The 14,017-nt window shown below is 39.7% G+C and overlaps 1 protein-coding gene across 1 annotated transcript; it reads right to left on the minus strand.

Annotated features, from left to right (window-relative positions):
- Positions 1-3,051: 3,051 nt before the first annotated feature.
- On the minus strand, positions 3,052-13,042 carry DNAJC19 (DnaJ heat shock protein family (Hsp40) member C19). Its single transcript, XM_015826088.1, has 6 exons — positions 12,897-13,042; positions 7,162-7,213; positions 5,562-5,635; positions 5,073-5,149; positions 3,919-3,989; positions 3,052-3,565 (listed from the first exon to the last, which is right to left on the minus strand). Exons 1-6 carry the CDS (start codon positions 12,897-12,899, stop codon positions 3,495-3,497), a joined length of 348 nt encoding a protein of 115 aa, XP_015681574.1. The 5' UTR covers positions 12,900-13,042; the 3' UTR covers positions 3,052-3,494.
- Between the last annotated feature and the right edge of the window lie 975 nt (positions 13,043-14,017).

Genomic DNA, 14,017 nt, shown 5'->3' on the forward strand with positions numbered 1-14,017 from the left:
GCTAGTTATTAATTTGTTATACAAGGGTTGGAAATAAGTTCTCATGGAGGCATTACCTTTGAATGAAAAGTATATTAATGTCATTTTCTGAAAGGTTTATGCAGCTGGCAACATTGTTTCTCATTTAAGTTGCAGGTCTGAGTCTTTCCTTTTGCTGGTTATTGCATAGAAACAGCAGTAATAGGACAATTTAGGGAAAAAATGATAAAATTCAATTTCCAATTGGATTCTCTCCCTGATTTAAATTTTTGATCCTAAAAATCCTGGCATTCTAATTAGATATTTCATAACATATCAGACTAGACTAGACTAGACTAGAATCTGAGCTGGAAGGGACCTTGGAGGTCTTCTAGTCCAGCCCCCTACTTTTTATCTCAAGACTAATGTAGCACAAAGAATGCATTTTGCTTTTTTTATTTCTTTTTTCAAGGAGACATCATTAGAACTAAGTCAGAGAATCTCTTTTACCATGCCTCTCAATAGATTAATAAAAGCTTAGCTTTTAGGTCAGGGGTGTCAAACTTGCACTTGCAACGTCACATGACGTGTCGCGCCGTATCATGACTTTTTTTGTCATTGCCGGCAATGGGGTGGGCATGGTTTCGCTATATGCATCCGGCCCCCAGGCTGGCATTTGACACCCCTGTTTTAGGTCATACTTGTTGCTTAGCATTCCCAATAGCTGTGAATAATGCTTATAACAGTGGATTTTTAAAATTCACACTCACTTTTTTTTTTTAAAAAAAGATTATATTTCTATAAACACAGTCCGCTAGTGATCCATTAAGATGCCTACTCTGAATTGCCACCTATTGCCACCCAATTAAATTTCTGCTATCTTAGAATTATGGAGGTTCTCTGCAAAAAAAGGTCATTTTAGCTAATCTTCATCAGCTTCAGCTCAGCTTCGAGTCTATTAAAATAGTTGCTTTGATGGAGAGATCTGATCAAATTTTCACTGAATGAGACTACTCCCCATCCCTTTATAGTAAAGATGTGGTTAAATTTCTTCCACACGTGAAATGGATTATCTTCTGTGGGGTAAAGAATGGCATATAGGAAGTCCAGATTCAGTATATAGCAATGGTGGCGAACCTATGGCACGAGTGCCAGAGGTGGCACTCGGAGCCCTCTCTGTGGGCACACGTGCTGTCGCCCCAGCCCTGCCTCCCCCCGCAGCCGCCTCCATACCAGCAGCCCCGGAGGAGTCACCCCCAGGCATGGCCTGCCTGGAGCAGCGCAGCCAAGGACATGGCAGCTGGGCAATGGTGACAAGACTCCGCCCTTGCGCCCCGTCACAAACAGATGATGCTGTGGGGCATGGGTGGAGGGCGTGGCCGCCATGGCGCTGCTGGGCTACCTGGACGATCTGTGATGGGCCGTGGAGGTGGCCCTGTGGGTGGGTGGGGGCAGGGGTGGAGCGAGGGCAGTGTGGGGCAGTTTTGGGGCACTTGGTCTCAAAAAGGTTCGCCATCACTGGTATATAGTTTAGTGCAGGAGTCCCCAACCCCCGAGACATGGCTTGTTCAAAACTAGGCCACGGGAGAAATGGGCAAGCGCAGGCGTGTGAGGTTCCACTTGCGTAAGTGGCAGACAAGCCCGCTTGTGTGTGAAGCTCCACTGACGTGAGCAGAGAGTAAGCTCCATTCAGGTGAATGGAGCTTCATGCGCACCACTTGTGTGAGTGGAGCTTCACCCACGAGTGCGAACATCCTCCCCTTGCATGCGAAGTTCCATTTGTGTGAGTGGAGGGCGAGCGCACAATTTGCACAAATGGAGCTATGCACCTACCACTCAGCCCGCCCCTCTCCTGTGCCAGGCTGCCAGGCTGCAAAGATTGGGGAACTCTTGGTTTAGTGTTTTATCGCTTGATCTTATGTGTAATATTCTCCCATTCTCCTAATGCAGTGTTTCTCAACCTTGACAATTTTAAGGCATGTGGACTTCAACTCCCAGAATTCCACAGCCAGCATTGCTGGCTGTGGAATTCTGGGAGTTGAAGTCCACATGCCTTAAAATTGTCAAGGTTGAGAAACACTGTCCTAATGCTTTGCCATATCTCTCTCCTTGTTCTCAGTGCTCTTTCATAGAACTATTCTGTCTTCTTTCACTCTTCCGAACTACTGGAGATAGTTTGTTCACATTTTCTGTGGTTGTAATTCTTCCTATATTTCCACAGGTAGGCAAATACCATATCCATACTACAGGAATATGGTACCAGGAAGAAGACAAAATTGCTCAGATGCCCTGTTTCCCTTGCTTCCTAAATTTCTCCAGACCCCCTTGGGGGAAAAAAATCTATATTTTCCTGTATTTATATTTAAGATTGTTGATGCTGCGTCTTGAATTCTCCCTAAAAAGTGGAATATAATAATATAATCATCTCTAGATGAATCTGCCACCTCCAAGTACTTCATAGCCTTCCCTACTAGAGTCCCGCATAAAAATTCCCCGCACTACTCACTCAAACGCAGAATTCCAAGATCTGTCCTATAGAGCTTCCTGCTCTAATTACATTCAATGGTGGATCACACAACTCAAGTTGATCTGGGTAACAGGCAACCTCCAAGATAAAAAAAAAGTTTGAAAAAAGCATACAGCTTCCAGAGTAGGTTGAGCAACATGTTTTGTGAGCTACAGAAGCCTTAAATCAAAGAACAGCATTTTAGAAGCCAGAAAATCAATTAAAAAGCCCAATAGAACCGTTTCCCCCCCTCATTTAAAGGGGGAAAATATTCTAGTATACATCAGGAACAACATTATTCACAATACTTAATACTTGGATTCTTAAAATCCATGACAGCTTCAAGCCTAGTTTTTTCCCTTTTTGTTTTGATCCTTTTCAAATATTTACAAAGGCAGCAGCCATTATTCAGAAATAAATCTTAAGTTTTTCTTGGTATGAAGAATTGAAAATTCTTATTTTGAAAGCTCTTATTAGAAAGTTGGGAGGCTACCAACTTGGTTCTCATTCATGAATGGCTGTTTGGCCAGCAGGAAAGTATAGCCCAGCTTATGTTCTATAACAACACTTTCTTATGCAGTCATATAAAGAAATACTGTAAGAATTTTATTGCTCAGCAATCATGGTAATAAAAAATCACTTTTGAAGAATACTGCACCATAATTCTATGATAAAATAATACAGCTGTTCTCAGCTGAGAAATAAATTACTGCAAAATATTATTAAGCCTCAAAAGATGTTTTCAGCAGAATCTTCACGTTCACATTTATCCTGCTAATTTTTTTTAATCTAAAACGATAACTGTGAATTTCAGATATTACTATCTGATTAACTGGTTCTGTACAAACTTGCACTTCATCAGAAGTGCATCAGAAGTTGTGGTTGACATTAATTTCTGAAAATAACCACAGAGAAGGATATGCCTTACATCAAAACAATATCCTTTTGGCGTGTTATGACAGCTTCATTTGTCAATTTTCTTTGGGTTATTTTGAAAATATATTCTAATTGTTAAATCAATGATGAGTTTTCATTTCTTAGCTTGACTGTCCAGTAAATCCTTAGCTTCATTAATTTTGGCTGCAACGTAAGGAGACCCACCTGGTAAAGAGGAAAATATTGTTGTCATGTTCACAATACAGAAATTATGCCATTGTTCTGGCAAATGAAATATATGTCATCAGTGAACTGAATATTCAAAATAATAAAACATTTTAGTCATTTCAATAATAAAATGGTCCACATACAAAAACCTTTAACTACATTAGAAGTGGTAATGAAACAATAGCTTGCCATGCTTATCAGAAAATTTTAGTTTTTCCCTGTGTGCATGCACAACTTTCAAATAACAAAATTGGGAAAACAGAACTGAAAATGCCTAAATTCAATTCTTAATTTTTTTTCCATGCAACCCCACAGACAGCCATATAATATGTTAACATCTTCTGATTTACCTTTATCAGGATGATTCAAAAGCATGATTCTTCTATGAGCTTCTCTGATTTTTGCTTTGTTAGCTGTAGGACTAACAGTTTTTTTTTAATTAGATAATTTATAACTAGGAAAAGTATTCAAAATCAGACAGATTATTATTAAAAACACCAGATTATTGCACCTATTTCACTTCACTACCTCATTTCACAAAATGACTATTAGGAGGAGGAAGGATATTCTGAAATTTACAGTATGCTTAAGAGATATTTCCAAGCTACATAATCTTATTTTTTTGTGATAATCTAGCAAGAAACACAAATGGCTTATTCTGATTGTTCTGCAATTACACACAGAAGTATTCCCTCCCCTCCCCCATTGTTTGTCTTATTAGGATAGTAAAAAAAAATCAGATCCCTCATTATATCACCCAGTTATTGAACTTCTTTGCTTAATTGGCTGGGTGATTTACAAATATGACAAATCTGTTTGCCTGAGAAAATAGCATTCAAACTTTTAGGGAGCCATAATGGTGTAGTGGTTAAAATGCAGTATTGCAGGCTAACTGCCCACTGCTAGGAGTTCAATCCTGACCAGCTCAAGGATCGAACTTGATTCAACCCTCCATCCTTCGGAGGTCGGTAAAATGAGGACCCAGATGGTTGGGGGCAATATGCTGACTCCGTAAACTGCTTAGAGTGTGCTGTAAAACACTATGAAGTGGTATATAGCAATAACACTTAGACTTACATACTGCTTCATAGTGCTTCACAGCTCTCTCTAAGCGGTTTACAGAGTCAGCATATTGCCCCCAACCATCTGGGTCCTCATTTTACCAGTCCTCAGAAGGATGGACGGTTGAGTCAACCTTGAGCCAGTCAGGAACAAACTACTGACAGTCAGCAGAGTTAGCATGCAATACTGCATTCTAACCACTGCCCCACCACGGCTTTAAGTGCTATATATAAGTGCTATTGCTAGTGCTATTCTAGAGGGATCTGAAAACCTGGCATCCACCCTATCTCCAATTACTATCTTGGAGACCCTGTCATTAACAATAATGAACGTAAAATTGGCTGTTATGTTCTGATCAGAGAGTTACAGCCTATACCAAAAGCTTTTTATGTTCAAATCATAGCTACAAAAATCATGCCGTGATTTTTAATTTTAATTTTACCTCACTCCTAATATTAAGGCAGCTTCCCGCTTGTTCATTTTGCTTTCGAATCCACCTCTGTAATAGCCACTGAAGGCCTGAAAATAAAATACATTGTTATTACAAAAGCATTATGCAATGCTACGAATAAGAAATTAAAGACGCCCATCACCTAATTGTGGCAAATAGAACAAAATACATCATCCAATTACATACAGCATTGCCAAGAAGTAGAAGAGGCGACACAATTTCTTACTTTTAATGTCTTCCCACTGGGCTTAGTTCATCACACCAACTAATCATTTTTTCCTAACACGAGACAAAAATATTTCTGTAAAACTCAGCAAATATTTTCAATTCATTTGCACACCAATAAGCATAAGGCTTATAATGGGCAAATCTGGGATCTCGTAATCCTAAGTATTGAACTGTTTCTGTCTAATGTCCCATGGTAAGCAAAGAAGAAAATGATGTTGCTGCAAAAGAATACTGAGAAAAAACAAAACTCACAGTTTTTGGCAGAGATTGCAGAGTTTGCTTTACTTGTGGTTCCATTTGCTTCAATGCTTGCAGCGCATAGCGACCTGGAAGGAAAGGAAAAGAAAGGATTCCACTTCAGCTATTTAGAGTGAGATCTGCAGAACTTGTAGACGCAACTAGACCATCCCAGGACAAAATGTAATGCTTCCACAGAAGCTTCCTACTATTGCAATAGGCTGAAGAGAGTGTAAACAGAGGTCCAGTACTTCCTACCCCACTGAAAGGTTTTAATTTATTTTTCACACACACAGCACTCAGGTTACTACATCCCAGGAAGGGCTGCATTCACCACACTCAATTATTTTTCCCTCCGCTTGGCACAATTCAAATTCTACTCTAAAGGATTTAGAATTTACTACAGCAATTTTTAAAAAAGGCAATCTATTTTAAGAATTTCACAAAGTCAACAATAAGAATTCTAAATTAAGCACAAGGATACTAAACAGCACATCTCTTAAAGCATCATTTGTGTGTTATATTTGGACAGTAGAAACGAAAGAGCAAGGCAGATGGTCTTTAACTATAGTATTCCTTTCAGAAAATCACGTTTTGAGTAATTTACTGATACAAAGACAGCGGTGGCATTGTTAATGAGAGGATAACATATCTACGATAGACTTAGAGAAACTCCTAACCCAGGGAAGTGTGCAGGGTGAGGGAACATCAGTTTAACAAATGGTCTTGAAAAAGACTAAAGTCAGTGGGATGAGTGAAGTTTCACGAGTGTCATTAATGCTTTTAGTTTTATCAAGTTTTGTGACTGTCCATAGCTTTCATAGTAGACATTTTATAAATGGACTGTCCCCTTCATAATGGTCATTTTGCAAAAAGTCTTGTGGTACTTTATCAGCATTCCAAATATGACTTTGCCCCACAAGACTGGAAAGCTTCCTCTGATGTGATGACAAATTCTGAGAGAGTTTTCATATAGGATATAAGCACAGGTAGTGAACTGAGAATCCATCCTCTCTTTTGAAGCTCGACAATTTATTGCCATGTTGATAAATTGCTGTCATTTAAGTGATTCCCTAGACTAGAGCATTTAGTTGATATCCCTCATCCTGGTGAAGGTGTTAACAATATTTAAAATCATTTTGGTCCAAACTCCAAATTTCCATGTGCAAGCCCTATGCAGATTTATGTCCTATAATACAGATGTAATTCAAACAGATTAAGTCATGCAGAGCCAATGTACAAATTACATTAAGCCGTAATGTAGTGTGGCTATGTGAACCATACTTAGCAAATGTTGAGCCAGTCAATAAACTATGGTTAGCAAATCAGTGTTTTCTGCAATATGTGAACCTACATTTATGAGATCTGTTAAACTTAAAAGCACCACAATAACAAATGTGTTATGAAATTAAATGTATTAAATAATTAGCAATATTCAGCAAGAAATAGTGCCACTGAAGCCATCTACAAGAACCACTGTCTTTCTGTTTATTAAACCATCCAAAATACCCCTGTAGATACCTATGCTTCCCAACACTAGACTGTATTACTACTATCCATTATAAGATACATATTTAACACAAACTGAAATAAAGCAAGCTTTCCGACTACAAACCTGCATAACCAGCAGCAGCTATTGTCAGGCCAACTACTATCATAGTACCAGCCTAAAAGAAAGGAAAAAAGGAATACCATAAAATGAAAAAAATATTATCTTCAGAACATTATGCTTAAACACTTATCAGTGAAAAGGATTTTCTGAATATATAAAAGTGTAACCAAATATATGAGACAGAGATTGCTTAAACATTATAGAGGTCTTCAGTTGGTGTGTGTGTGTGTGTATGTGTGTGTGAGAGAGAGAGAGAGAGAGAGAGAGAGAGAGAGAGAGACAGACAGACAGACAGACAGACAGACAGAGACATTAGGGAAGACATCATGAAACCTAGATTTATATGGGTAGTAAAACATGAATACTTTTCTTTTAAAACTAGGACACAAAACATTTTTGCATTCGTTCATTCCTTTCTGATTGACAGAATTATTCTATGATTCAGAAACTTGTATTATGTCAATTTTCAATCTTATATAGGTACTGTAATGAATGACTTCACCAATGGGATTTTACTTTGTCTCTTCTACCAACCCTTTGGAGCAAATCTGGGGTGCAAACATAACTGAGAGCTAGACAATCAATTTAATTGTCCTGTATTGAAATAACTGCATATGTATAAGAAATTCCTCTCTTAAAAGTTCTCAGAAATCTTAATTATTTTTATTCCAGCGGGATACAATAGCATTTTAAAAAACAAACAAAATATTGTTCCTAGGAAGATTTTTGTTTATTTCTCGTCACTGATATTTGAAAATATACTCATTAAATTTCAGGTATCTATCAATAATTCATGAATTAAGGTATTCAGACTTAAGAACATACCCTCCACAGTTCTTTCACTGTATATATAAAAATGATTTTTATCTTTTCCAAAATAATACCAGCGAGCAATCAAGGTTATTAATTTTAAGCCATAAATGTTCCACAAGTGGTTGTTATTTATATGTTTAGGCAGTCTCATGGGAAATGCTTATTACTCATGTGAGTTAATAACCTATATTTGAAATTATATCAGAAATGATAAGCAACATTGCTAAGATTATATCATTGTAGTTTTTATCAAGTATTATACAACTTTAAAATTTGATTTAATTCGGTTTTATCGGGGGGGAATGTATTTATGTTTTGTTTTAAATATGTTGTGCGCCGCCCTGAGTCCCGTCGGGAGAAGGGCGGCATATAAATTAAATTTATTATTATTATTATTATTATTATTATTATTATTATTATTATTATTATTATTATTATTATTATTATTATTATAGCACAACAGAAAATGGCTTTCCTGCAGCTACTCAAAAGTCCTAAATGGGAAATAATTTATATCTAAAAGTTAGTAGGATGAAGTTCCATTATTTCAATAGATTTTATGTATGTAGTGTCTAGTTCTTTTCAGTGAGGGTAAAATAGAATAACTTTGGGAGTTGTGCAAATGCAATCAGTTTGGGGCTTTGAATTTTACTCTTAAAAGATTTTGGCTAATACCTTGAGAATACTGCAGCTCTATTTGTATCTAGCATATGATACACCTGAATTTTGTTTACTATATTGTACCCACTTTTTCAAGAGCATAGTTTCTCCAAAATATTTAAAAATATAAAATAGTAAAATTCAATATTCAATTATAAAGAACTCTGACATTTAAATAATTTTAAAATAATCATTTTAAGTAAAATGCAAGTTCAAATATTTATCAGCAGCAAATATAGCATTTTAAAAATGAAAGACAAAGAGAAAAAATGTATTTTAATGCCCTTTTAAAATGCTGCCAGAGATGGTGCTAGCCATCTTATCTTGAATGATGGACTGTGTGCCCTCACCTGCTAACCTTATAGATTTATACAGTGTATTGGCAAGTGTCTCTTGCAAAGATGAATAAAAGCACAATCTGTAGAGAATCCTTGAAATATCATGGATCCAAGTGAATTACATGGCTTCAAAATCTAAGGGACTGGTTTGGACAAAACTCAGCAGCACTTTTTCATGTGGCTGCTGATAAAAACAGGATTGCCAACATGATCATCAACGTCTAATAACGGATATGGCAGAAGAAGAAGAAGAAGAAGAAGAAGAAGAAGAAGAAGAAGAAGAAGAAGAAGAAGAACAACAACAACAACAACAACAACAACAACAACAACAAGTATAAAGCTATAAATTAATGCCAGCACTTTTAATTCTGCCTGGCATCACAGTAGCACTCCGATGCATGTGATATGACCACTGTTACAATATCATCCGAGCTACAATTAGAGGAAAATTGGATACATTATGTATGGAAGGTTCTAAATAGTTTTCAAAACTATCACTTACATGTGCAGCACATTGTACTCATTCAAATTATGCCACCTTTGCCTAGACTCTCCAAGAACTCTGTGATATCCAGGTATTCACAAACAGGACATAGGGACTAAACTTGGGATTGGAAACCAAACACATTATGCACTATATTTTCAACAGGCACTTTTAATACGTTCTCACACTACCAGTCTCCCAAATCTTGCACACGTACACACAGCAACCGTGATCTGGAAGTTGAGTCATGGCAACTGAACTTCTTATTGGTTTGAAACATTTCACTGCTTATCCAGGTAGCTTTTTCAGTCTGAGCAAATTGGTTAGGGGGATCTTATATATGTCCTTCCGGGGAGGTTTCATTTATCATCTAACCTGGATAAGCTCATTAGGTGAGTAGGCAGAGAGTCGTTAGGGTAAAGCAGGGGTAGGCAACCTTGGCTCTTTTATGAGTTGTGGACTTCAACTCCCAGAATTCCTGAGCCAGCCATGCTGAGGGAAAAGGGAGAGTTTCCAAGCTGAGCCATGCTGGCTCAGGAATTCTGGGAGTTGAAGTCCACGAGTCATAAAGAGCCAAGGTTGCCTACCCCTGCTTTACCCTAACGACTCTCTGCCTACTCACCTAATGAGCTTATCCAGGTTAGATGATAAATGAAACCTCTTTGGAGGACATATATTTGGTCCCCTGACCAACTTGCCCAGACTAAAGAAGCTACTTGTATAAGAAATGAAATAGTTTGAACCAACAAGTAGTCCAGTTGCCATGACACAACTTCGACAACTCAATCTGGATGACTGAGAACCTTTGACAGAGTAACTGTGAATTAACTAAGTTTTAGTTAATAGCCCAGCAGATGGCAGCACCTAGCTGACCTTGACTAGGTGCTGAAAAATTAGTTAAGGTTTAACCTGGTTAGTGCTTCAGTTATGGCTACAAAGTTCAGACAGTCATCAGATTAAATGACAGCAAAGAAATATAGAAAACTCTCTTTATTCCCTGAAGCAACCAGATTTTGCAGCCCAGATATGGTATTCTTATTTTGAAGTCCACCCCAAGAAAAACCAAGGGTATGAAATAGACTGGGAAGTTGAAAGAAACATTCCTAAAGGATATGCAGAAATCCAAGGGGGAAAAAAACCTTTTAAGATTGTGGTCTATAAAGCCAATAGAAAACCCTGTATTACCAAGCATACATCTGAAGGTGAGATAGGAGAATGTTACTGATTAACACAACTGCAGTTGCTGTGGAAACCTTAAAGAGATTGAGGGAGAAGTAGTGGATGGATATTAAACTTCTCTTTAACTTTTAAGTTGCCCGAGTCTTTTGATGGACAGTAAAAACTTTAAAATAAATAAATGCAATGACGAGCCATTCTTATACTATGGCCAAGAAAACTAAAGGTAGCTATAGCGACGTTTAAATTTACCAGCTGTTGGAGATGGCTTAATTTTAGCAATTAATAAGTTCTACACTTCAGGTTCTACCAGTGATTGCTTTTTAGCCACAGTATTATTCAGTAATAATATTGGCTGAGCAATACTAATCTATTTCATTCTGTAACATTGGAATGGACAGAACAAACCTTATGTTTAAGGGAAGATGGTCCAACAATGCTGAACTCTATGTACCTTACTTCATAGAAAAGGAACGTATCCAAATGCTTCTTCCAGGCAGCCTGAATGGGTGATTTAGTAGGAAAAAAATGGTCCTGCAGGTACTTATGAACTTTAGATCTCCCTTAGGCATGAAAGCCGGCTAGCTAACATTGGGTCAATCACAAGGAGACCATGAATTCTAGTCCCACCTTAGCTAAGAAAGCCAGCTGGGTGACTTTGGGCCAATCATCAGGAGACTGTGAGTTCTAGTCCCACCTTACCTAATGAAAGCCAGCTGGGTGACTTTGGGCCAATCACCAGGAGACTGTGAGTTCTAGTTCCACCTTATAATAATAATAATAATAATAATAATAATAATAATAATAATANAGATATTGGAAGACTGCTATCATGTCCCCCCTCGTCCTTCTCTTCGTTAAACTAGACATACCCAGTTCCAGCAGCCGTTCCTTATATGCTTTACCCTCCAGTCCCCTAATCATCTTTGTTGCTCTGTACTCTTTCTAGAGCAGTGTTTCTCAACCTTGACAATTTGAAGGCATGTGGACTTCAACTCCCAGAATTCCACAGCCAGCATTGCTGGCTGTGGAATTCTGGGAGTTGAAGTCCACATGCCTTAAAATTGTCAAGGTTGAGAAACACTGTTCTAGAGTCTCAACATCTAATGAAAGCCAGCTGGGTGATTTACCTAATGAAAGCCAGCTGGGTGACTTTGGGCCAATCACCAGGAGATTGCGAGTTCTAGTCCCACCTTAAGCCAATGAAAGCCAGCTGGGTGATACTTTGAGTCAATTGCTCTCTCTCTCAGCCCAACCCATTTCACAGGTAGTGGTGGTTGTAGGGAAAATAGGAGGAGGAAAGAGTCTTAAGTATGTTCACTGTGTGGAGTTGACCAAAACAATGTATAAAAGGCAGGATAAAAATGTAACCATTGTCCTCAGTGAGTCAGGAATCAGTGATAACTGATCAGTGATAGCAGGCAGGCCAGGATATTCATCCATATTCAAAATCATGGGCAATAGTAGTTAAACAGCACTGAACATCTTCAGGGAGAGGGCACCTTCCCCCCCGCCCCCAGATGATTCTCAAATTCTCCAAAAGCGGTGAATGCACCAACACTGGAAGTTTTTAAGAAGAGACTGGACAGCCATTTGTCCGAAATGGTATAGGGCAGGGGTAGGCAACCTTGGCTCTTTTATGATTCGTGGACTTCAACTCCCAGAATTCCTGAGCCAGCACAGCTGGCTCAGGAATTCTGGGAGTTGAAGTCCACGAGTCATGAAAGAGCCAAGGTTGCCTATCCCTGGTATAGGGTTTCCTGCCTGAGCAGGGGGTTGGACTAGATGACCTCCAAGGTCCCTTCCAACTTTATTATTATTATTATTATTATTATTATTATTATTATTATTATTATTATTATTATTATTATTATAAATTCCTCTTTTTAGCTCCATTTAGGTTCTGCTATAAGGAGAACCTCACAGCGATGGCCTAAGGAGGCTGAAGCAAGTCTCCTGGGCTTTGGAGGGGGAGGGTGGCTATTGACAAATGGGGGGGGGTCAGGGTTCCCCGACCCTCCCTCCCTCCCCCCCCCCCCCCCCCCAGGCAAAGCAAACCCCTCTTGACAAGGTGGCTTATTTCGGTGTTGCGCCTTCCTCAGCATCCGGCGCCCGTCCAGGCGTGCTGGGACTACAATCCCCAGGATTCCCCGGCTGGCACCACCACGCCCGGGGTTCCCAGTGCGGGGGAGCGCCAGGTAGGGGAAGGCCGTCCCATCCACCGCCGGTGAGGGAGGACGGTCAAGCCACCGTTCCCACGCACTCACCATGCCTGCCGCGCTCCTTCACACACGCCCGGGGAGAAGAGCAAAAGGCGGGAAACCAGCCGCGGCCCTCCCGCCCTCGGAGAGGCTGAAGCGCCCCTCACGCCTTCCCCTCAGAAGCCCTGCCGTAAGCCGAGGGAGGGCCTGTCGTAAAGCGCCCCCGCGCGCTCTTCCGCCTCCTGACCCCGCCCCTCCGGCGGGCTCCGCCCACCCAGGCGCGAATTCGAAGAGAGGAACGAGCGCGCGGGGCTCTTCGCTCCGGGTGGAAGAAGCAGCAGCAGCAGCAGCGACAGCTCGGCTCGCTCTCGCTTTGTCAAGTATTTGCACCAGGTTCCCCTCATTTCGCGCTTCCCTCACACGCACACCCCAGCCCCAATTATGGGAATTGTTTAATAAGGTGACCAACTTTTTTACAATTAGAAGGAGGACACAAATAAATTGAAGAAAAAAAAATATGAATAAATAAAATTAATTATTAAAACTAAAACAATAACATAAGCGAATAAACTTGTAAATAAAATTATACATATTTGGAAATTATTAAATAGATAATGAATTAATAAAACATGAATTATTGTGCTCACCTGTGTATGACTGAATATTCACTGAGAAAGAAGTGAGTCTAATGCGTGCGTGTGTGCCATGTTGTGTTTCGGTAAGAAGTAAACAAAGCCACTTGCATGCATCGCACTCTTGCGCGCGGTGCACTCTCTCAAAACAAATCTGCGCGGAGCGCATGCATCTCGCCGCACTTGTACCGAGCCTTCACAAATCGTCATGTCAAATACAAATATGTCACATCACACGCAACGGATCGGATCGGCATCGATCGAATACGGAGATTTACAGATTAGTCTTCAAATATCGAAAAGGAGGACATGTAGGAGGACACTTTTCAAGAGAGGACAGAACTTACAAAAGAAGGACTGTCCTCCCTAAAGGAGGATGATTGGTCACCTTATGTTTAAGCTAATGAAGAGAATGACTAGACCGCAGGGGTAGGCAACCTTGGCTCTTTTATGACTCGTGGACTTCAACTCCCAGAATTCCTGAGCCAGCCATGCTGGCTCAGGAATTCTGGGAGTTGAAGTCCACGAGTCATAAAAGAGCCAAGGTTGCCTACC

This window comes from Protobothrops mucrosquamatus, unplaced genomic scaffold (assembly GCF_001527695.2).
Source record: "Protobothrops mucrosquamatus isolate PMUCROS unplaced genomic scaffold, P.Mucros_1.0 scaffold2954, whole genome shotgun sequence".
NCBI lineage: Eukaryota > Metazoa > Chordata > Lepidosauria > Squamata > Viperidae > Protobothrops > Protobothrops mucrosquamatus.

Bases quoted from the DNA above. Each gene is read 5' to 3' on its own strand.
- DNAJC19 (XM_015826088.1), bottom strand. The intron at 5,150-5,561 runs GTGAGTTTTGTT...TTTTATTTTCAG, and splicing joins TGCAATCTCTGCCAAAAACT to GCCTTCAGTGGCTATTACAG. The intron at 3,990-5,072 runs GTAAAATTAAAA...AAAAACTGTTAG, and splicing joins GCCTTAATATTAGGAGTGAG to TCCTACAGCTAACAAAGCAA.